Source organism: Anomaloglossus baeobatrachus, chromosome 9 (assembly GCF_048569485.1).
Source record: "Anomaloglossus baeobatrachus isolate aAnoBae1 chromosome 9, aAnoBae1.hap1, whole genome shotgun sequence".
Taxonomy (NCBI): Eukaryota; Metazoa; Chordata; class Amphibia; order Anura; family Aromobatidae; genus Anomaloglossus; species Anomaloglossus baeobatrachus.
The window spans coordinates 85,183,813-85,206,348 of NC_134361.1; the positions used below are offsets into that span (position 1 = coordinate 85,183,813).

The 22,536-nt window shown below is 46.0% G+C and overlaps 1 protein-coding gene across 1 annotated transcript in view; it reads left to right on the forward strand.

The window, feature by feature from the left end:
• The window catches only part of MAGT1 (magnesium transporter 1), a 36,112-nt gene that overhangs the window by 2,980 nt on the left and 10,596 nt on the right, over positions 1-22,536 (forward strand). Inside the window, exons 2-8 of the mRNA XM_075322688.1 lie at positions 7,404-7,573; positions 9,733-9,850; positions 13,722-13,862; positions 13,959-14,099; positions 16,084-16,173; positions 17,274-17,337; positions 19,211-19,285. Coding sequence (XP_075178803.1) covers positions 7,404-7,573; positions 9,733-9,850; positions 13,722-13,862; positions 13,959-14,099; positions 16,084-16,173; positions 17,274-17,337; positions 19,211-19,285 — 799 coding nt within the window. The remainder of the gene's footprint in view (positions 1-7,403; positions 7,574-9,732; positions 9,851-13,721; positions 13,863-13,958; positions 14,100-16,083; positions 16,174-17,273; positions 17,338-19,210; positions 19,286-22,536) is intronic.

Consider the following 22,536-nt stretch of genomic DNA (forward strand, 5'->3'; position numbering starts at 1 on the left):
CAACCCCACACATGAATGGTTTCAGGATGCTTAACAGTTGGCATGAGACAAGACTGGTGGTAGCGCTCACCTCTTCTTCTCCTAATAAGCTGTTTTCCACATGTCCCAAACAATCGAAAAGGGGATTCATCTGAGAAAATGACTTTACCCCAGTCCTCAGCAGTCCACTCCCTGTACCTTTTGCAGAATATGTCGGTCCCTGATGTTTTTTCTGGAGAGAAGTGGCTTCTTTGCTGCCCTCCTTGAAACCAGGCCTTGCTCAAAGAGTCTCCGCCTCAGGCTATGTGCGCACTGGGAAATGGAATTTTCTTGAGAAAATTCCGCATGCTCTCAAAGATTACCGCACCCGCGGTAAAAAAACCGCGGGAAACCGCATGCGGTTTGCTGCGGTATTATTCGCGGTATTATTCGCGGTATTGCCGCGGTTTTGCCGCGTGCGGGTTGGGATGTGCTTTATTGCATTCAATGCAATAAAGCACATTGAAAAAAAAAAAGTCATTTAATTCTGAGATAGTAGATAGACAGAAGAATAGATAGAGGGATAGATAGATGACAGATCGCTGCATTTCCCACGGTCGGCAGTGAGTTCACATTACCGGCCGTGGGAAATGACCGGTAATTACCTCTGCTGTCTGCTGCTTTCATTCAGCGCTGTGTCTGTGACACATCGCGGCTGGATGTCAGCAGTGCAGGACCTGTGGATTACGACGGAGCGGTGGATTACGCCGGAGCTTTGGTGCGGGAGGTGTTAATAAAATGGTGAACGAGGCTTGTTTGTGTTATTTAAAATAAAGGATTTTTCTGTGTGTGTTTTTATTCACTTTACTTACGGGTTGATCATGTCAGCTGTCACATAGACGCTGCCATGATCAAGCCTGGAGTTAATGGCGGTGGTCCCCCACCATCATTAACCCCTTGTATTACCTTGCTGCCACTGCTACACGGCGGCAAGAAGAGCCGGGGACACGCCGGTGCTGCCGCATAATGCATGCGACAGTCCCGGGGCAGCTGCGGCTGATATTCTCGGCTGCGGGAGGGGGAGTGAGGCGGGGGACATTAACCCTGCCCCTCTCCCTCCCCAGCCTGAGAATACCGGGCCGCCGCTGTGTGCTTACCTCGGCTGGACGGTAAATATGCAGCGGAGCCCACGTTCTTTGTTTTCTATATTTCCGTTTTCTTTCTATGTGTATTCTATGTGTCTGTGTCTGTGATGTGTTTGTGTTTACTCTCTGCTTTGCTTCCTCTTCCTGTAATGACATCACTTCCCTGCAAACCGCAGACAAGCGATGTACATTACCGGAGGTAAACCGCAAAATACCGCAGGGAATAACGCAGGAAAACGCAGTGAACCGCACAGAATTTGCTGCCTGCGTTATTCCCTGCGGGATTTCATGATTAACATTGGAGTCAATGGAGTGAAATCCCGCAGCGATGTGCGGAAAAGAATTGACATGCACTTGTTTTTGCTGCGGGATTTGTGCCCAGTGCGCACAGGATTTTTTTTCTCCATAGGATTTGCTGGTGATTCACTGCAGAGATGTTATGAACATTTTCTGCAGCGAAACATGCAGCAAATCCGCGGAAAATCCGCGGCAAAATCCGGTAAGTGCGCACAGGGCCTCACAGTGCGTGCAGAAGCACTCACACCAGCCTGCTGCCATTGAATAGCTAGCTCGGCACTGCTGGTAGTCCGATCCCGCAGCTGAAACAGTTTTAAGATACGGTCCTGGCGTTTGCTGGTCCTTCTTGGGCGCCCAGGAGCCTTTTTGGCAATAATGGAAGCTCTCTCCTTGAAGTTCTTGATGATGCGATAGATTGTTGACTGAGGTGCAATGTTTGTAGCTGCGATACTCTTCCCTGTTAGGCCATTTTTGTGCAGAGCAATGATGGCTGCACGTGTTTCTTTAGAGATAACCATGGTTAACTGAAGAGAAACAATGATACCAAGCACCAGCCTCCTTTTAAAGTATCCAGTGGTGTAATTCTTACTTAATCATGACTGATCGCCAGCCCTGTCCTCATCAACACCCACACCTGTGTTAATGGAACAATCACTAAAACAATGTTAGCTGCTCCTTTTAAGGCAGGAATGCAATGATGTTGAAATGTGTTTTGGGGGTTAAAGTTCATTTTCTTAGCCAATATTGACTTTGCAAGTAATTGCTGTTAAGCTGATCACTCTTTATGACATTCTGGAGTATATGCAAATTGCCATTAGAAAAACTTAAGCAGTAGACTTTGTAAAAATTAATATTTGTAGCATTCTCAAAACTTTTGGCCATGACTGTAGAAGGATATTCACAATACAGTGGTACCTTGCTTAACGAGAACAATCCGTTCTGGGACTGTGCTTGTTAATCAAGTTACTCTTTCAGCAGAGCAAGATTTCCCATAGGAAATCATTGCAATGCTGACAATTCGTTCCACAATGTGTTAAATATCCCATCCTGGTCCCCTATTCTATCATTGCACACATGCACAAACGCGCACAAACATGTACAAACTCACACAAGCACACATGCACATATTATGCTCACCTAACCTTCCGTTCCATCGCCGGTCTCCTGGGACTTGCTGTTCTCCGGTGTGGGCCGTGTATCAGGTAACCATAACGACAAGGGCGGAACTACCTGCCAGAGCGCTGACGTCAAAGGCAGAGCCGCTTGCCTCTGATTGGCCAGTGCGCTGCCTTTGACAAGCGGTGACAGGAACCAGAAAGTTCCTGCTTCGTTGCTATGGATGCCAATGCCTGGAGTGGAGCAGAGCGGCGCGGCGCACTACAGGACCCAGGAGGCCGGTGATGAAACGGAAGGTACAGATATTATATGCTCACCTTACCTTCCGTTCCACCGCCGGCCTCATGGTACTTGTAGTTCGCCGCGATGTACCCGGGTACTACAAGAACCATGAGCCCGGCGGTGCAACAGAAGGTAAGGTGAGCATAATACTGTATGTGTGTGAGTGCGTGTATGTTTGTGTGGACTGCAAGTGCGGGTTAGAGTGCTGTGGGTGGACGGAACCGGAAGTGTGTGCGGTGAGGATTTCGCTCGTACAGCAAAGCTTTCTCGTAAACAGAGTTACAAATTTACGGAAAGCTTTGCTTGTTAAGCGAAATTCTCGTTAAGTGGGTTACTCGTTAAGCGAGGTTCCACTGTACTAGAAGGATATTCACAATACTAGAAGGATGGGCACAATACTAGAAGGATGGGCACAATACTAGAAGGATGGGCACAATACTAGAAGGATGGGCACAATACTAGAAGGATGGGCACAATACTAGAAGGATGGGCACAATACTAGAAGGATGGGCACAATACCACAAGGATGGGCACAATACTAGAAGGATGGGCACAATACCACAAGGATGGGCACAATACTACAAGGATGAGCACAATACTACAAGATGTTGGCTACGATTACTATACGATGCTGCTAATTTTGTTAGTATGAATTTTATTTATTGCCATTAAAAATGCTGTTTTATATATAAACTTAACTAAACAAAAAAGTGCAGGTTTGTTATAATAAACAAGCAAAAAATGTTCAAAAAAGTGATCCAAAGATGTATAGAAAAAAACATGAATTTATTAAAAACGTCACTTTGTCCTGCAAAGAATGCGGCCCCTCACATTTTTTTTTTCTATGTGCGGCCCATACACTCAGCTGAGTTTGAGACCCCTGCTCTATACTGTGAGGCATTGTCACCGCTTATACCCTTTTGTTTCTGTGCAGGGCATGGACTCCTGCGCTTTGTCCATTTTTATGGGGCATGTTTGAGGCAGGTTCCAGGGTGAATCCACCTGAAGAGAACGCCATGTGCACACAGCCTGGGCAGGGTTCCCTTTTGGTGACCCTTTGTCCCATTTGATGATGGCTATAATATCTGTCTGTAGTGATTCTATGGAATGGGGAGAAATGTCAGAGACTGGCATAGAGACCCTGCTGTGGTAGAGAAGAGTATTGGATTTTGTTTTGTTTTTTTCCCCATGTTCTGCGTTTTTATTTCGGGCTTATACATTTTGAGCCACATTAAGTTGGGGCAACAAATTTCACTGTAGCCTGTCCAGCTGCCGGGTCAGTAAGTTGTAGCCCTAAGAACTGCGTCCTGCCTTGACGCCACCCGTGGCTTCTCCTGGCAAGCCGGCCACCCGTGGCTTCTCCTGGCAAGCCGGCCACCCGTGGCTTCTCCTGGCAAGCCGGCCACCCGTGGCTTCTCCTGGCAAGCCGGCCACCCGTGGCTTCTCCTGGCAAGCCGGCCACCCGTGGCTTCTCCTGGCTAGCCGGCCACCCGTGGCTTCTCCTGGCTAGCCGGCCATCCGTGGCTGAGGCACGTGTGACTTCAGGCCAACTACAGTAAAGCTGATCCGTGGATGCCCTTAGGTAAGGGCTGGTTTCAGGGCTCCAAGTGCTCAATGCATTGAGTCTTACAAATGAGATCAGACCAACCTAGAGCCACAGCAAAATCTGCCCCCAAACACCGGCTTTAGTAGGGGTCATCAAATTCTGTAATAAAGTCTAATGGGGAAGTTGTGCAATAAAGCCGTTCTTCATCCTCCACTTATATTCCCACTGCAGATCAGTTTACAAGCGGAGCACACTCACAGCGTGTGGATAATAAATCCACCCAAAAATCCAACAGCCTGTATTGAAAATGTGCAGCAGCTCTATTATGTCTGTACACAGCCTATGGGTATGTTCACACCCAGCAAATATCCTGCAGGATCTGCAGCTGGAGAATCCGCCGCTTAAATCAGAAATAATGAAGTGGGTTAGACTTTACCAAATGTTATTTTCTGCCTTTTTATTTCTATATATTTAAAACTTAAATGAATAATTTTACAAGTTTCACATTGGCCTATACGCCTCTCATAGACTTTACATTTCCTGAATCAGACAATCCATATGTACATTAGTCAGGATGGTCACACCCCAATTCTGTATTTTGTATTGAAGCCTGTAATGAGCCTGTGCAAGGTGTATGGAGGGGGGGAGGGTGTGCTGTGACATCGCCTATTGTGCTACCTGTCATTGCAATCCTGATAATCAGGAGCCAAAATCTTTGTGGAGACTGTAACAATGAGGCTTGGTGTGAAAATAGAACCATATGTATAACAATAAAGCCTGATTTATACAGTAGGACGGTTTTGGATGAGCCTCACGGTGGATACAGTCTGTCTGATCTGCGGACAGTATGTATCAGACACCGGCTGTGTGATTTCGGTCAGTCTGATGCAGCCACTGGGCGCTTCTTCCCACTTTGCTTCAGGTGATGAAAGTTTATTTTTATATGTACCCAGATTTTTTAAACTGTTACCCTGGGCAGGGAGAAGCGGCCGGGGGCCACATCGGGCTACTCGGGTCCCTCCGCATAGTCATCAAATAGGCTCTTCAAACTATGGGCCCGATTAACCAAAGCTTTGACGTAAAATGATTAAAATATGTGCATAATTTTGGCACAACTGGAGGCTAAAATGATGCAACTTCTGGTATTTTCACACGGTTTTCAACATGTGGACGGGGCATGGCAACAGTCACTCATCAGATTGATGATGATTAGTGTTGAGCGAGTAGTTGACTATTTGTACTGGCTATGCTGTTAGCGAGTACTGTCCACTACTTGCATATTCATTACAAGTAGCGGGCACAATGTAAGTCAATGGGAAATACTCGCTAAGTAACGAGTAACCCGAAATCCGTACTATTCTCCACTCGCACGAATAGTACGGCTTTCAGGCTATTTGCTACTTAGCTAGAATTTCCCATTGACTTACATTGCGCCCGCTACTCGTAATGAATAGGCGAGTAGCTGACAGTACTCACTAACGGCATAGCGAGTACAAATAGTCAACTACTCACTCAACACTAGTGCCGATCATTTGTGTTCACTTTGCCATTGCTCTTGCTGTAGGAGGACTTGGATAAGGATTTGTGGGGAGACGCACAAAGTGTACATCACTTGTCCGTACACCTCTCTTCTGACTCCAGCCCATCTCATCCACACCAGTGTGAACAATGCCAGTTTTTGTCTGAGATGCTGCTGCCTTTCAGAGTAAAGCCTACCTGGCTGTAACCATGCTGTCCGTGATATGAGGAGGATGAAATTGATGCCAAAATCCATCAATGATGCCACAAGACAAAATAATAACAATGCGGCCACATTGATGTGAAATCAGTCAATAGGTACGCAGCCATTTGTCGCCCTGTGTATATATATATATATATATATATATATATATATATATATATATATATATATATATATATATATATATATATATATATATATATATATATATATATAATGTGTGTGTGTATATAATATATATATTCACTTATATAGCACTATTAAATAATTCCACAGCACTTTACATACATTGGCAACACTGTCCCCATTGGGGCTCACAATCTAAATTCCCTATCAGTATGTTTTTTGGAGTTTGGAAGGAAACCCACGGAGAACATACAAACTCCTTGCAGATGTTGTCCTGAATGGGATTAGAACCCAGGACCCCAGCGCTGCAAGGCTGCAGTGCTAACCACTGAGCCGTGGTAGGGAAGAATATACTGGAAGTAAGTCAGGCTGAATGTATGGCTGATTACGCCTCCTGCCTGCATGTTACTAGGTTAAGGCTTTGTGCGCACTAGAAAAAGGATTTTTCTCCAGAAATTTCTTGAGTCTGAAAGATTAGCACACTTGCGTTGAAAAAAACGCACTGAAAAATGCATGCATTTTTGATGCGTTTTTTCCGCTGGTTGGTCCCTGCGTTTTTTTTACCATTATCTGTGGCAAAAAACACAGGTACCTGCAGAAAAGTGACATGCTCATTCTTTTTCTCAAGAAATTCTGCAGAAAGAATGTTGTTGAGAAAAAAAACCAGTGTGCGCACAGCTATTATTTTTTTTTTTTCTCCCCATAGGTTTTGCTGGGGAATGTTTGCAGTAAGGTTACAACCATTTTTCAAGAAATTTAACGCCAAAAACAATGCGGGTAAAAATGCAGTGTGCGCACAGGGCTCAATGAAGTAGAAAAAATGGAGATTCCAGCACCGCTCAGTAAAATTTTAAACATAACTTTATTAGAAATAAAAATTAAAAGCCATGGAAAAAAAAACGTCCATTTAGCTCCATAAGTAGACCAGGTAAGTGTCTGCGTTTACGCGTTTTAGGCACAACATGCCTTTAATCATGATGTCATGAGTTAACTTTTATCCTTAATAAAGCTATGTTTTACATTTTACTGAGCGGTGCTGGAATCTCCGTTTTTTTTTTTCTACTTCATTCTATGCACCTGGATACCGGTCAGGACTTCCGGGCACTGCTATTATCCATTCACGGTCTGGTGAGCTGTTTTTTCTTTGTTCTCATGTTACTCAGCTGCCTCCATCTCTGCTCCTTGTCTGCAGATGGTGTTATCGGAGAAGGTGGGTCAGCTCATGGACTGGGCCAGCAAGAGACCCGTCATTCGTATGAATGGAGATAAGTTCCGGCGATTAATCAAGGCTCCTCCGAGGAACTATTCTGTGATTGTCATGTTCACAGCGCTGCAGTCACACAGGCAATGCGTCGTTTGCAAGTAAGGACACAATGCACAGAAGGGCTTCAATGCCATGTTTTAGTCCTATAATAATGCATGATTTTCGCTGGGCTTATTTTCTGTTCATTTCCTTTATGTGCAGATGTTTAAAAAAGTCAAAAATTATTGGCCAGTGGCACAATATAGAGCAGTGGTCACCAACCTTTCTTACCTTGAGAGCCACATTCAGCTCTGATGGAGGGTGTTTGGCTACATCCGAATCCCCAACCCCAAGTAATGACATCCAGCCCCTGTCTCCCCTTCCCAACAGTAGGGACACCAAGAGCCCCCATTATCCGTATAATGAAAGTTAAAGCTTCCCCTTAGAAATAATACTAATGCAGTACATCTAGATCCAGGGGTTCCCACCTTGTCTACCCTAGCTATTCTCACATCAAGAATTCCTACCACACTACAGTGGAACCTCGGTTTACAAGTAACTTTCTGTGAGAGTATTTCGCTATACGAGCAAAGCTTGCTGTAAATTTGTAACTCAGTTTACGAGCAATCTTTGCTGTACGAGCAAATACTCACTGCACACACTTCCAGTTCCGTAGTTTCACCGTGCTCTAACCCGCTCTTAAGGGGGCTTTACACAGTAGCGATATCGCTAGCAATCTCTAGCGATATCGAGCGTGTAAGTACCCGCCCCCGTCGCGCATGCGATTGTTTGTGATCGCTGCCGTAGCGAACGTTATCGCTATGGCAGCGTCACATGTACTTACCTGGTCGGTGGCGTCGCTGTGACTGCCGAACAATCCCTCCTTCAAGGGGGAGGGACGTTCAGCATCACAGCGATGTCACCGCAACGTCACTAAGCGGCCGGCCAATCAAAGCGGAGGGGCGGAGCTGAGCGTGATGTAAACATCCCGCCCACCTCTTCCTTCCGCATTGTGGCCGGCGGCAGGTAAGGAGACGTTCCTCGCTCCTGCGGTGTCACACACAGCGATGTGTGCTGCCGCAGGAGCGATGAACCACCTGGATAAACAACCCTTACCAATTTTTGACTTTGGGACGACCTCTCCATGGTGAATGATTTTCACCATTTTTGAGGTCGCTTAAGGTCGCTGGTAAGTGTCACACGCTGCAATACCGTTAATGACGCCGGATGTGCGTCACTAACAACGTGACCCCGACGATAAAACAAACGATTTTGTAGTGTATAAAGCCCCCTTTACAGTCTGCGCATGCACACACAAACATGCACAAACAGACACTTATGCTCACCTTACCTTGCGTTCCATCGCCGACCTCCCGGTTCTTGTAGTTCGCCGGTACAGGATGTGTATCAGGTAGCCATCGCGACAATGGAGGAACTTCTACTGTCAGCCGCTTCTCAAAGGCAGCACACTGACCAATCAGAGGCAAGCGGCTCCTGCCTTTGACGTCAGCACTCTTGCAGCGGAAGCCCTGGCATCGGTCGCGATGGTTACCCGATACACATCCTGTACTGGTGAACTACAAGAACCAGGAGGCCGGCGATGTAAGGTAAGCATAATGTGTGTTTGTGCATGTGTGGATTGGCACAATAGGGGACCAGGATGGGACATTGAACAAGTTGTGGAACAAATTGTCTGAGCTTGCATTATTTCCTATGGGAAATCTTGCTTTGCTAGACGAGTAACTTGATTTACAAGCACAGTCCCAGAACACACTGTTCTCGTAAACCAAGGTTCCACTGTATTACATCCAGCTTCAAGCACGTCCTCTGACCGTTGGTATCCTCCTATATCTAATATATGCTCATCCAGTCTGCTCACCGCTGAGGGCCACTCACAAAAACCGCCATCTGGAGGCCTACTCTTCATAGCTGATGGCTAGGCCTGGTGCTAGTGTACCAAGCTGGAAAAAAGCCACGAGCCACTAATTGTGTCCACAACCTACATGTCTCTATGTCCATATATTCATTAGGATTATGGAATTGCCCAAGCAGGGTAATTCAGATCTAAATCACAAATCTAATTACAAATGCCAGCCCTTGTTTTTGTGGGTTTTTTTTTGTTTTGTTTATTTTTAATACACCTTCATTCATATTATTTTTGGTTTGTCATAAGTGAACATAACTATTGATTCGCCATAAGGCAGATGCAGTCTTCATTGTATATAAGCATTGTATAAGCTGTAAAATGGAATTGTTCTGATGCAGTGTTTCCATGCAGGCAAGCTGATGAGGAATACCAGATTCTGGCAAATTCATGGCGTTACTCAAGTGCATTTACCAATAGGATTTTCTTTGCTATGGTGGATTTTGATGAAGGATCAGATGTCTTCCAAATGGTAAAGTATGAAAGAAATTTCATCGGGTTTTATATTAAAGAGCGCATCCATCAAACCAGCCTGTTTACTGATAGTATTCCACCTGGACTAAGAAATGCAGATTTTTGTTCTTTCTTTAGTGTCTTTTACAATTCACAAATATTTACTACTTGGTGTTTATATTTAACATAAACCCCCAATAAAATACTTGTAAATTTGTGAGTGTATTGTGGAATACTTCAGGGGGAATCAATACTTTCAAGGCACTGTATATGTAAATGTGTGTGTGTGTGTGTGTGTGTGTGTGTGTGTGTGTGTGTGTGTGTGTGTGTGTGTGTGTGTGTGTGTGTGTGTGTATAATATATGTATATATACATACATACTGCCTTCAAATAGTGTTCATACCCCATGAACTTTGTCATGTTAGGCTGCTTTAACACTACGCTTTTCTAACATGCGTTGTGAACGTTTTTTGCTGTAAAAGTGGATCCTGCTTTTACAGCAAAAAAAAATGCATGTGTTATTTTGCAGGATCCTGTCACTTTAAGTTTATGGGCGGGCATTGGAGTCATGTGATCGGGAGTCAGTGGAACTGAACGTGATAGACTGGGAGCCGGCTTCTGACAGCTGCGGAGGCTCGTAACCAAGGTAAACATCGGGTAACTTGCTTGGATACCCGATATTTACGTTGGTTACGAGCATCCGCAGGTGCTAGGAGCCGGGCTCCCTGCACACGTAACCAACCTAAACATCGGGTAACTAAGAGAAGCGCTTTGCTTGGTTACCCGATATTTATCTTGGTTACGAGTGTCCGCAGATCTCAGGCGGGGGAGAGGGAGATGGAGGCAGAGAGGGTCTGAAGAGAGACAGAGAGGGAGGGGGAGAGAGGGACTGATCACCCGAGGCTGGTTTCTGGGCATGCTCAGAAGAGCAAGCAGGATCCTGTCTATCAGCATGCCAGCGTTCACATGCGTTTGCATGCTGTTTAGTCAGGATCCAGCAATTTGCAGTATTTGGACGCAGCTCAAAAACGCTACAAGTAGCGTTTTTGAAAAATGTTAAAAAACTGCAACTTGCTGGATCCTTACTATAACGCACGCAAATGCAGGTGAACGCATGTTGACGCGAGTCCATTGCAAATGCATTGAAATGAAAACGCATTTGCACTGGATCCGTTTTTGCGTTAAAAAAAGTTCATGACGGATGTTAAAAAAATGTAGTGTGAAAGCAGCCTTACACTCACAAACTTACAAAACAAAAAAGCCGCGTGTTTCTCAACGCAGTGATTCTACAGCTATTCTGATGTAGGGGACAACGCTAGCATGTGGACGGTGCTCTGCTCAGAGACAAAATAACAACTTTTATGGGCTAAATGCGCAACGCTATCTGTGGCAGAAAACGTACACCGCACATTACCTTGAAAACACCATCCCCACAGTCACACATGGTGGTGGCAGCATCATGATGTGGGGAGGCTTTTCTATAGCAGGGACAGGGAAGCTAGTCAGCCTTGATGGGAAAATGGATGGCTCTAAATACAGGGCAATCCTGGAGGAAAACCTTTTAGAGGGGGCAAGATTCTTCAGAATGGGCATAGGTTAACCTTTCAGCAGGAGAACAACCTGAAACATCCTGCCAGAGCTACAATTGATGGTTTAAATCAAAGCATATTCATGTGTGTGAATGGCCCAGTCGCAGTCCAGACCTAAATCTTATTGAGAATCTGCCACAAGACTTGAAAATTGTGTTCACAGATGCCTCCATCCAATGTCGCTGAGCTAAAGCTCATGTGCAAAGAAGATTGGGAAAAATTTCAAGCTCTAGATGTGCAAAGCTGGTAGAGAGAGACCCTAAAAGACTAGCAGCAGTAACTGCAGCTAAAGGTGGTCCTACAAAGTATTGACCTAAGGAGAGGAAGGAATATAAGTGCACCTCAGAATTTTTCACATTTATATTTTTAAAGGGGTTGTCCACTACTTGGAGATCCCCCTACTCATTCTCGTTGTTTGCCTCTGTAAAAATAAATAAGCTTAAACCTCTCACCGATGTGGTCGTGATTTCAACAATGTCTAAAGCCGCATTGCCAGGGCCCACGTGACATTCAAGTCTATGGGTGCGCAAGAAAAGGTAGATGCCCTACGGATCAACTGCATAACGTGCAATTTTTCTGGAAAGTTTGCTCTTATTAACCTAGGAAACTGTATTTGGTCTTTGTAAGTTTTGTTTACCGCTGATGTATAAAATGGATTTAATGCACATGACAATATTAATGAAATGTCGTTAATATTTTTATATATGAAAATCAGATTTATTTATTTTTTTTATACACTTTTGTGAACGTAGCCTTACTGTGCCACTGTAAACAAAAAAATAAATCTTATTAATGTTAGTAATGTGAACTTTTATCTATTAGCTATATCAATGTAGGAACTTGGTGGTGTAAGAAAATTGTAATTTTAGAGTTAACTACAAGAAATCGTGTAAAATGTAAAAACTCAGGTATGGGGAAGGATTTTATGTTAATAGATAACAGTGGATTTTATTTTGGTTGGGAGGGAGTTTCTTTATTTTTGGTTCTTGCTGTAGCATCTAGGAGGCTGTCATACTAGAGGATGTATATCTCCTAAGTAATGACGCTATGTGGGACGGGGTAATTTGCTCATCTAGGCATCTGAAGAACGGAGCTTTGCAGAGCCCTATCTTGACTGGAGCTGAGGTGCACATGTTCCATCTCCACTCCATACATTGCCTTTTGGACTGCTGGCGAATTCAGTGTATGGGATTTTTGACACGCTCACACAACAATGCTCGTATGGATTAAATTTCTTTTTTTTTTTATTTTTTTTTTTTTTTTTTTTTTTTTATTCCATGCAGGTACAGGTCAACGCGTTTCAAGGGACTCAGCTCTTTTCATCAAGACAGCACACCAAAAGAACATACATTTTTTTTTAATGTTCTTTTGGTCTGCTATACTGAAGAGGGCTGAGTCCCTTGAAACGCGTTGACCTGTACCTGCATGGAATAAAAAAGACATACATTTAATCCATATGAGCATTGTGGTGTGAACGCGGCAAAGATCCCTTTCCTCTCCCATTCACTGAATTATCTACCTCGGGGAGCTGCAGCTGAGCACCTTTTGGGCTATTATAGGGGTTGTAACTGGCACAACCTCTATAGGTGAGTTTACTTCATTTTTTGCTTAAGAGTTTTTATCGGTTAAGACCCTATTGGGCTTTCTTTTTCTGCAGTTTTGCTATTGGACTGCTGGCGAAGGCATAAAAGGTCATTCGGCTATTTCCAGCAGTCCTATAGATAAGTGGTGGAGTGGTGGTCAAGCATCTGCATTCCTTCTCCCTTCAAGATGGTGCTCTTGCTCTGCAGAGCTCCATTCTCAAGTTTGCTTGGGGTTTGGGGGTTCCAGTGGTCGAACCTCCAGCAATCAACAAATTATCCCCTTTTCCACGGACAGAGAATGTATTTATATTTTGGTTTAGTCCCATAAAAACAAATCATTTCCTATCTGTAGAATGTGGATGTCCGAGAAAGGGTCTCTGCAGCCTCGTCTTGACTGGGGTGAAGATGTGCATGTTCACTATCCATGGGACTGCCGGAGAAAGTAAAGCGCGGTGTTCAGCGTCTTCTGACAATCTCACTGACAGTGAATGTAGTGGAGGCCTCGCTTACGCATTTCCGCTTCCTTCAAGACTCTGCTTCAAAGCCCTTGTCTTGGGGTTGCTGAAGATCTCAGCGGTTAGACCCCTGTAGTCAGTAAATTCTCGTGAAAAGGTGATAACTTACTATTTTGGGAATAAGTCTTTAAAACATATTCTGTATTGTGAGTCTGAGAATGTTGATCTTTTCTGTATGATGACATTGTATCCTGTTCTTCCAGCTTAATATGAACTCCGCGCCGACCTTCATTCACTTCCCCCCTAAGGGGAAACCCAGGCGAGGTGACACGTATGAGCTACAAGTGCGCGGCTTTGCTGCAGAACAACTTGCTCGCTGGATTGCAGATAGGACCGATGTGAATGTAAGAGTCGGCTGCGTTTACTGCAAGGTTTTATTTATTTCTTTATGAAACAAAGGATATTAAAGTTGTAATTTCTCGTTCCCTCTATCTCTACAGATTCGTGTGATCAGGCCTCCTAATTACGCTGGCCCTTTAATGCTCGGTTTGCTCTTAGCTGTGATCGGAGGGTTAGTGTATTTAAGGAGAAGCAACCTTGATTTCTTGTACAACAAAACCGGATGGGCGCTGGCTGCCTTGGTAAATATATCCCAAAAAAAACCTTTTTATGCCTTGGTGTTGCCATTGTATTAAAGAGGTTTAAGAAAAATCAATGGATTGAATCCAATGCACAAGGCTTTGTGTGCCTTGTATCGGAGCTCCCAAAGGGTACAGTCACACAGGGGGATGATGCAGCATGTGGTACTGATTTCAGAAATCCACCCTTTCTTGTAGCTGCGTGGCTAGAAGAGATCCTCTGAGACACTATTGACCTAAGAAATGTGATAACAATCTAGCCATTTTTCACTGGTAAATCTCACTGCCATTTCAGCTCTGTGGCTCCCTTAAGGCCTCTTTACACGCTACGAGATCGCTAGCAATTGCTAGCGATGTCGAGCGCGATAGCACCCGCCCCCGTCGTTGTAACTATATGTGGTGATCGCTGCCGTAGCAAACATTATCGCTGCGGCAGCGTCACACACACATACCTGTTCAGCGGCGACGCTCTGACCGGCGAACCGCCTCCTTTCTAAGGGGGTGGTTCGTTCACCGTCACAGCAGCATCACTGAACCGCCGCCCAATAGAAGCGGAGGGGCGGAGATGAGCGGCCAGAACATCCCGCCCACCTCCTTCCTTCCTTTTTTTTTTCCGGTGAACGCAGGTAAGGAGATGTTTGTCGTTCCAGCGGCGTCACACATAGCGATGTGTGCTGACGCAGGAATGACAAACATCGTTACTGCAGCAGCAACGATAATTGGGAAGAGGGGGGCATGTCACCGATGAGCGATTTTGAACGTTTTTGCGACTATTCAAAATCGCTCATAGGTGTCACACACAGCGACATCGCTAAAGCGGCCGGATGTGCGTCACAAATTCCGTGACCCCAACAAGATTGCGTTAGCGATCTCGTAGCGTGTAAAGCCTCCTTAAGTCCGTGTCGGTTTTTCAGTGCTTATCTGCAGCGGTCACATGAATGATGCATGTGACATCCTTCCTGCAGGACCAACAAGGTCTAGATTGTTGGTGCTGGAACGTCAAGGGAGAATAGCAACATAAAGAGGAATAAATAGCGTCCAAAAATTAAACAATTTACAGCAAAGAAGGGCAGCAGTTATGAACCGCCCAGGCCAAAAAATACTACTCCAGCAGTATGCAGCCAAACCCCCACTAAGTGGAGGCATCACAGGTGCAGGAGGAGCAAATCACACACACTTCCAAACATGGAGGGGGCGATTGCTGGATGGTAAAACTGCACACTGATGGCTTGCATAGAGCGCTGTTCACATATGCAGATAACAGTCACAAGCCCGCAGCCTATTAGGTGACGCCCATACTATTAGATCAGGCGGGCTGCCAAGGCGTACCCCAACTGCTCATCATACAGGGACAGGAACTCTAATATGCAAGGTCTAACAGAAAGGGGCCTGGCTGCATCCTGTACAAAACAAAATGTTGCTATTATTGCCAGAATACGGAAGTCGACAACCCTTGTCATGGGACCTCATGTCTGTGGGTCCCTATACTAATATATATATCACCTAATAGGCTGCGGGTTTGTGACTGTGTTATCTGAATGTGTGAACAGCGCTCTATGCAAGCCATCAGTGTGCAGTTTTATCATCCAGCAATTGAACCCTCCATGTTTTGGATGTATGTGTGTGATTTGCTCATCCTGCACCTGTGATGCCTCCACTTAGTGGGGGTTTAGCTGCATCCGCGAGAGTTAGTTTTTGGCCTGGGCGGTTTACAACTTCTGCCCTTCTTTGCTGTAAGTAAACGTCAAGGGAGACTTTAATTGTCTAGGAAAGCTGGGGGGTTTTTTGTTTTGCGGTTTCAGAGCACTTTTTGCTTTTATACCATTGTGACCACAAGCCGAGATCTCAAAACCAGTGAGGAGCGGAAACAAAACTCTTTTTGCAGGGTCCCTATTTATGAACGTTACTCATTGAAAAAGCAGCTTTTACCTAAGTATAACCTTTCACAAACTGCTCTTGACAGTCCTCTCTATTCTTCTTGTCGCAGTGTTTTGTGCTGGCAATGACATCTGGACAAATGTGGAATCACATCCGTGGACCCCCATATGCTCACAAGAACCCCCATACTGGTCAAGTGGTAAGGTTTTGATTTTTCTTTTTAATTTTAGTTTGTTTTTATCAACAGGGTAACAAAGCCCCTCCAAAAAATCAGTGGATAATGACGCAATATTTATTAGTGAGCTGCATAAGAAGCCCCCTCTGTGCTCCCAGCTTACAATAAATGCATTATGCATGGTTACATTTTTTTTTCATTTGTATGTTTTTCTTTTTACACTCTTGACATGGTTCCTCTAATTTTCAGATAAGGTCTCATTTTTCTCAAAAGGCTACCAACTTCTAAAACTAGTCTTTGCAAAGACACGCGCACATAATCCACCCCCCTCTGCTCTCTACTGCTCAATCCAAGAGGGGTGTATATCAGGAAAAAAGTGTAGGGAGAAAGAACTGAGAAAACTTTAATAAGGGGACGTGGTAGAACTGCCTAAAATGGCTGGTGTTTAGGGCTTGCCTAAAGGAGTTGTCTAGGAATAGAAAACTGACTGCTTTATTTCACCCTGGCTACTGGGCAGCTCTGCCCCATTGAACAGAGCTGAGCTGCAATACCAACCACATATCTCGTGGTCAGTGGGTATACTGTTTTTGAAAACTGTAGGCATGTTTTTCTAATCTTGGGTAACCATTTGAAAACTTTTATTGTCTCAGGTTTTGCCATCCAGAGGATTGATGCAGCAAATAAGAGTCTTTTGAGACAAGAGTAGGAGGTTTGAACAATAGAAAACAGAGATGAGAGAGACGTGATCAAGTTCCATTCTAAAGTAGATGGGAAACCAGTGCAATGACTGGTTAAAAGGTGGCGGGGAGGCATCTGTGTAGTAGCTGGATAGAAATGAACCTAGCTGCGCATAAAAGATAGAATGGAGAGAGTAAAGTTTAGCTGGAGGAAGTTCAAGTTGCAGAAATAAAGATGAGAATAAATCTCAGTGACAATAGAAGTTTTTGCCGTTTTGATGGTAAGAAAAGAGCAGTAGATTGTGAAGACAGTTACTACTTGTAGAGAAAACTGTATATACATCAGAACTGACGTCACTGCACCTTTAAAACTTGTGCTTTTATTTTTATTGCCTCCTGCTATGTTCATACTAAATATTTCTGATTTTTCTTTCATGTTTCCTGCAGAATTATATACATGGAAGCAGCCAAGCGCAGTTTGTGGCAGAAACTCACATCGTTCTCTTGTTCAGTATCCTTTCTCTGGGTTAACTCCTTCCCAACATAAGACGTATATGTACGTCAACCGTTGGGTGCGGGTGAATTGATGTTTAACCACTTAGATGTTGTCAATCTCTGATAGCACCATTTAAATAGAAACTAAACGTGTGTGTGTGTGTGTGTGTGTGTGTGTGTGTGTACATACATACAGTGGAACCTTGGTTAACGAGAATAATCCATTCTGGGACTGTGCTTGTTAACCAAGTTACTCGTTCAGCAAAGCAAGATTTCCCATAGGAAATCATTTCAATGCAGACGATTCGTTCCACAACTTGTTAAATGCCCCATCCTGGTCCCTTATTCTATCATTCCAGACACGCACAAACACGAATGCACACGCACATATTATGCTCACCTTTACCTTCCGTTCCATCGCCGGTCTCCTGGGACTTGCTGTTCACCAGTACGGGCTGTGTACCGGGTAACTATGACGACGAGGGAGGAACTTCCGCACCCAGAGCGCTAACGTCAAAGGCAGGAGGCGCTTGACTCTGATTGGTCAGCGCGCTGCCTTTAAGTAGCGGTGACAGGGGAACTTCCTGGTTCGTTGCGCAGCCTGCTGATACACAGCGTGGAGCGGCGAACTACAGGACCCAAGAGGCCGGCAATGGAACTGAAGGTACACATTATGCTCACCTTACCTTCCGTTCCATCGCCGGCCTCCTGGGTCTTGTAGTTCGCCGCGAGGATTCCTCCCTCGTCGTGATGTACCGGCGAACTACAAGACCCAGGAGGCCGGCAATGGAACGTAAGGTAAGGTGAGCATAATACTGTATGTGTGTGCGTGCGTGCTTGTTTGTTTGTATGTGTTTGAGCGGGTTAGAGCGCGGTGGATGTATGGAACCGGAAGTGTGTGCGGTGAGGAGTTTGCTCGTACAGCAAAGCTTTCTCATAAACAGAGTTACAAATTTACAGAAAGCTTTGCTTGTTAAGCGAAATTCTCGTTAAGTGGGTTACTCATTAAGCGAGGTACCACTGTATATATAATTTTATTATAATATAAATTTATATAAAAAAAATGTAGTTAGCGTTTTTTTTCTTTTTATTCATATGTTTTCAATATTTATTTTAAACTAAAAAGACCGTCGTTAAAGCGAATTGTTGGCTTAGACCGCTTTCATGCTGTGTTCCTCTCCCCGTTCAGTGGTCCCATCCCATCAGGCCTTTCGTCCGAACCCCCCGCACAACGGAATTCAGATGTATGCACCGCTGGGGCCACTGACTATATAATTGTGCAGACTGATTTCACCGTATGCGCTCATGCACCATTTTCGGGCGTATAAGCCTATTAGAGGTGGACACCCAGACGTACCATTATAGTCAGTGGCATTGTCGGCACATACACCCGAATCCCATTTTGTGGGGGGTTTGGACAGAAGCCCAGACAGGACCACTGAACGGGGAGAGGAACACAGTGTGAAAGCGGCCTTATTAGGAGCAATTACCATTAGAGTTGAGCAAAAATTGGCAAGACCCCGGTGAAGCAGCTACCTCAGTAATCCCGGGCCGTGCGACCTCCTCCTACTTGCTGGGATCCCCAGCACCTACTTTCATTGATAGGCCTGACTATGCATGGATCACACCACAATAGTGAGGTCATATCGTGCCTTCTTCTAAAAACAAGTGGTGGGATCTCAGGGCTTTGATGCCGTGACCATGGACTACCAACATGGCTACTGGACCAAGGTCCTGTGAATTGTTTCCTCAACTCAAATTACTGTGAGGCGTTTTTGCAGTGAGGGAATATAGTAGACAAACTTGGAATCGGCCATTTTTACACTAGATTATATAGGGCAGTTGGTCTGAATATGCTTGTCTTTGCCCTTAAATCTGACTTTTCTTAGATGGTGGAGTAACTTTGGGAATGGTCCTTCTACATGAAGCTGCTACTTCTGAATTGGATGTTGGAAAGCGAAAGAGTAAGTAATGTGAACATGAAATCTTAAGGAGAATTGCAGTATAAACCCTTAGGGGCTAGTAGAGTCTGCATTACTGGTGGAGACATTTACCCCTTTTAGCTTTTTGGCGGAGCAGTATTATCAGGGGAAGCCGTGCATGAATTGAATTACAATCTACATTAATATCTGCACTGGATCGATTAGTACCAAATAATTGTGTATGTAAAAATATTGATAGACAAGGGCTGAATTCGCACTGGATGTCCTAGCCTCTGTATCTGACAAGAGCTGTAAGGGGACATGCTATTAGAGAGCAGTATTGCAGCTCAGGCTTTAGACCTGGTTTTTATACTTTGTTTATTCTAATTTGTGTACCGGGATACAATGTCAACTTGTAGGTTTACAGATGGTGCACATGCTTATTTCTTGTACAGAATGAGAATACTTGTATTAAAGTGAATCCCTTTTCTTTGTCGCTCCATTGGGAGACCCAGACAATTGGGTGTATAGCTTCTGCCTCCGGAGGCCACACAAAGTATTACACTTTAAAAAGTGTAACCCCTCCCCTCTGCCTATACACCCTCCCGTGCATCACGGGCTCCTCAGTTTTATGCTTTGTGTTGAAGGAGGCACACATTCACTCAAGCTCCCATTTTAGTCAGCAGCAGCTGCTGATTGTATCGGATGGAAGAAAAGAGGGCCCTGACAGGGTCCCCGGCATGCTCCCTTCTCACCCCACTAAGTCGGCGGTGCTGTTAAGGTTGAGGTACCCATTGCGGGTACAAAGGCTGGAGCCACATGCCGTTTTTCCTTCCCCATCCCTTAGAGCAGGGGTCGGGAACCTATGGCTCGCGAGCCAGATATGGCTCTTTTGATGGCCGTATCTGGCTCGCAGACAGGGCTCCTACCTGTCTATGGGAAGGATCAGGGCTGGCGCCAGCACCCGGCAAACCCGGTCAGCTGCCGGGGGGGCCCACTCGCGGTGGCAGGAGTGGCGCACCGCTACTCAGGGGGGCTCGGTGGCCGCGCTGTCACCGCCCCCCGCCGAGGATCGAGCTTTCAATTGCATCGGCATCGCAGGTGCCGATACAATTGAGAGCAATGATGAGTGAGCGGCGCGCTCTCTCTTATCATTCTCCCCGCTGTGACTGTCGGCGTTCTTCTGACAGCTCTGCAGCGAGCGCGGTGACGTCATCACTGCGCGCCTGCAGAGAGGTCAGCGAGCGACAGCAATGGACGATGCGCCGAGGAGACCTGATCAGCGGGGGAACGAGAAGTGAGCCGCCCCTCTACTGACACTGGGCTCCCCTGACTCACAGGCCGGCCACTACACAGCGGCACTAGTACACATAGGGGCCCGGCAGCCGCTCTGCGTCTATGTGTAGTGCTTCTGTGTAGTGGCCGAACTGTGAGTCAGGGGAGCCCAGTGTCAGTAGAGGGGCCCCTGACCTGGAGAGGCCACCAGCCATGTCTGAGCTGCAGGAGTGCTAGTCCTGACCTGCACAGCAGACGGAATCTCCATCCTGCAGGACCTGCGATGATGTCACGCCCATGTGACTGTGTGGGAGGAGACACAGGATGCCGGGCAGAAAGCAAGAGAACTGAATCCTGAAGGAGATTTGGACACATGACTGGTAATAAGAAAAGAGGGGACATGAGGGTGAGGGGGGCTGCAGGGTGACAAAAGCATGTGAAGGGGTGCAGAGTGTTTGAGAGGGGTAAGTTGGGGTACAGGCAGGGTGAGATATGTGAGCAGGGTGTGTGAGATATGGGGGTGTAGTGTGTGTGATATGGGGGGTGCAGGCTGTATGGGAAGCAGGGTATGTGACATATGGGGGTGTAGTGTGTGAGATCTGGGGGGTGCAGGCTGTATGGGAAGCAGTGTGTGTGTGTTTGTGTGTGTGTGTGTGTGTGTGTGGGATATGAGGGGTGCAGGCCGTATGGGGAGCAGTGTGTGTGTGTGATATGGGGGGTGCAGGCTGTATGGGGAGCAGTGTGTGTGTGTGATATGGGGGGTGCAGGCTGTATGGGAAGCAGGGTGTGAGAGATATGGGGGTGTAGGCTGTATGGGAAGCAGGGTGTGTGAGATATGGGGGTGTGGTGTGTGTGATATGGGGGTGCAGGCTGTATGGGGAGCAGGGTATGCGACATATGGGGGTGTAGTGTGTGGGATATGGGGGGTGCAGGCTGTATGGGGAGCAGTGTGTGTGTGTGATATGGGGGGTGCAGGCTGTATGGGGAGCAGTGTGTGTGTGTGATATGGGGGGTGCAGGCTGTATGGGAAGCAGGGTGTCTGGGCCACTGACAGATACAATTGCTCCAGCGGTCACTTAGTACACAAAGGAGTGTTCCTCTCTGCTGCACTAAGCCACCGCTGGACCTAAACAATAATTCGCTGTAAAATAATAAAATAGATAATTGACATAACTGACAATGCGTTGTGTGACATGTCCAATATTCCAGCTTCTTTCTTCTGCGAATGCCTCAAAGCTGGCATTCTCTCAACATCAGGTGGGAAGAATGCCAGCTTCCAGTCATGCGCAGGAAAAAGAAGAAGCCAGACTGCTGGACTGATGTCATGCATCGCAAGTTCACAATGTAAGTTATTTATTTGATTTTTTTACTGCTAATTACCATTGTTTCAGTCCAGTTGTGGCTTTATACAGCAGGGAGGAGCATTCCTTGCTGTACTAAGTGAACATTGGAGCGATTGATCTGTCAATGGCCCTTTAAACATATTGTACGGCTCTCGCGGAATTATATTTCAAAATATGTGGCGTTTACGGCTCTCTTAGCCAAAAAGGTTCCTGACCCCTGCCTTAGAGGCTCTGGGAGAAGTGGGATCCTAACCGGTCACCATTCACTGGGACCGGGCTCCCTCCGCAGCCCCTGGGGGAATCTGACGGACAGGAGACTGGGTATCATCAGGGACAGGCCCTGCATCTATAAGGTACTCTGTGTCCCCTTGGGGACGGCGCATGGAGCGCCTGTGTTACAGACGCTGCAGCGGTTGCTGTTTGTTTGTGACGACCGGGACTACCGCGCCGACCGCGCCTGTTTGCCGGCCGCGTTATTAAATTTAGTCCCCGGCTTTTGCGGCCTAGTACCATAACTCCCGCCCCCGGGCCTGCCAGTAAGGGGTAAGGGCGGGACGGTCGACTGGACGTCGGCAGTGAGGGCTGGAGCATACTTGGGTATTCTCCTCCCCCCTCACTGAACACTGTGGGGCACCAGATTCCCGCACTTTATTAGTCACGCCCACGGCTCCCTCC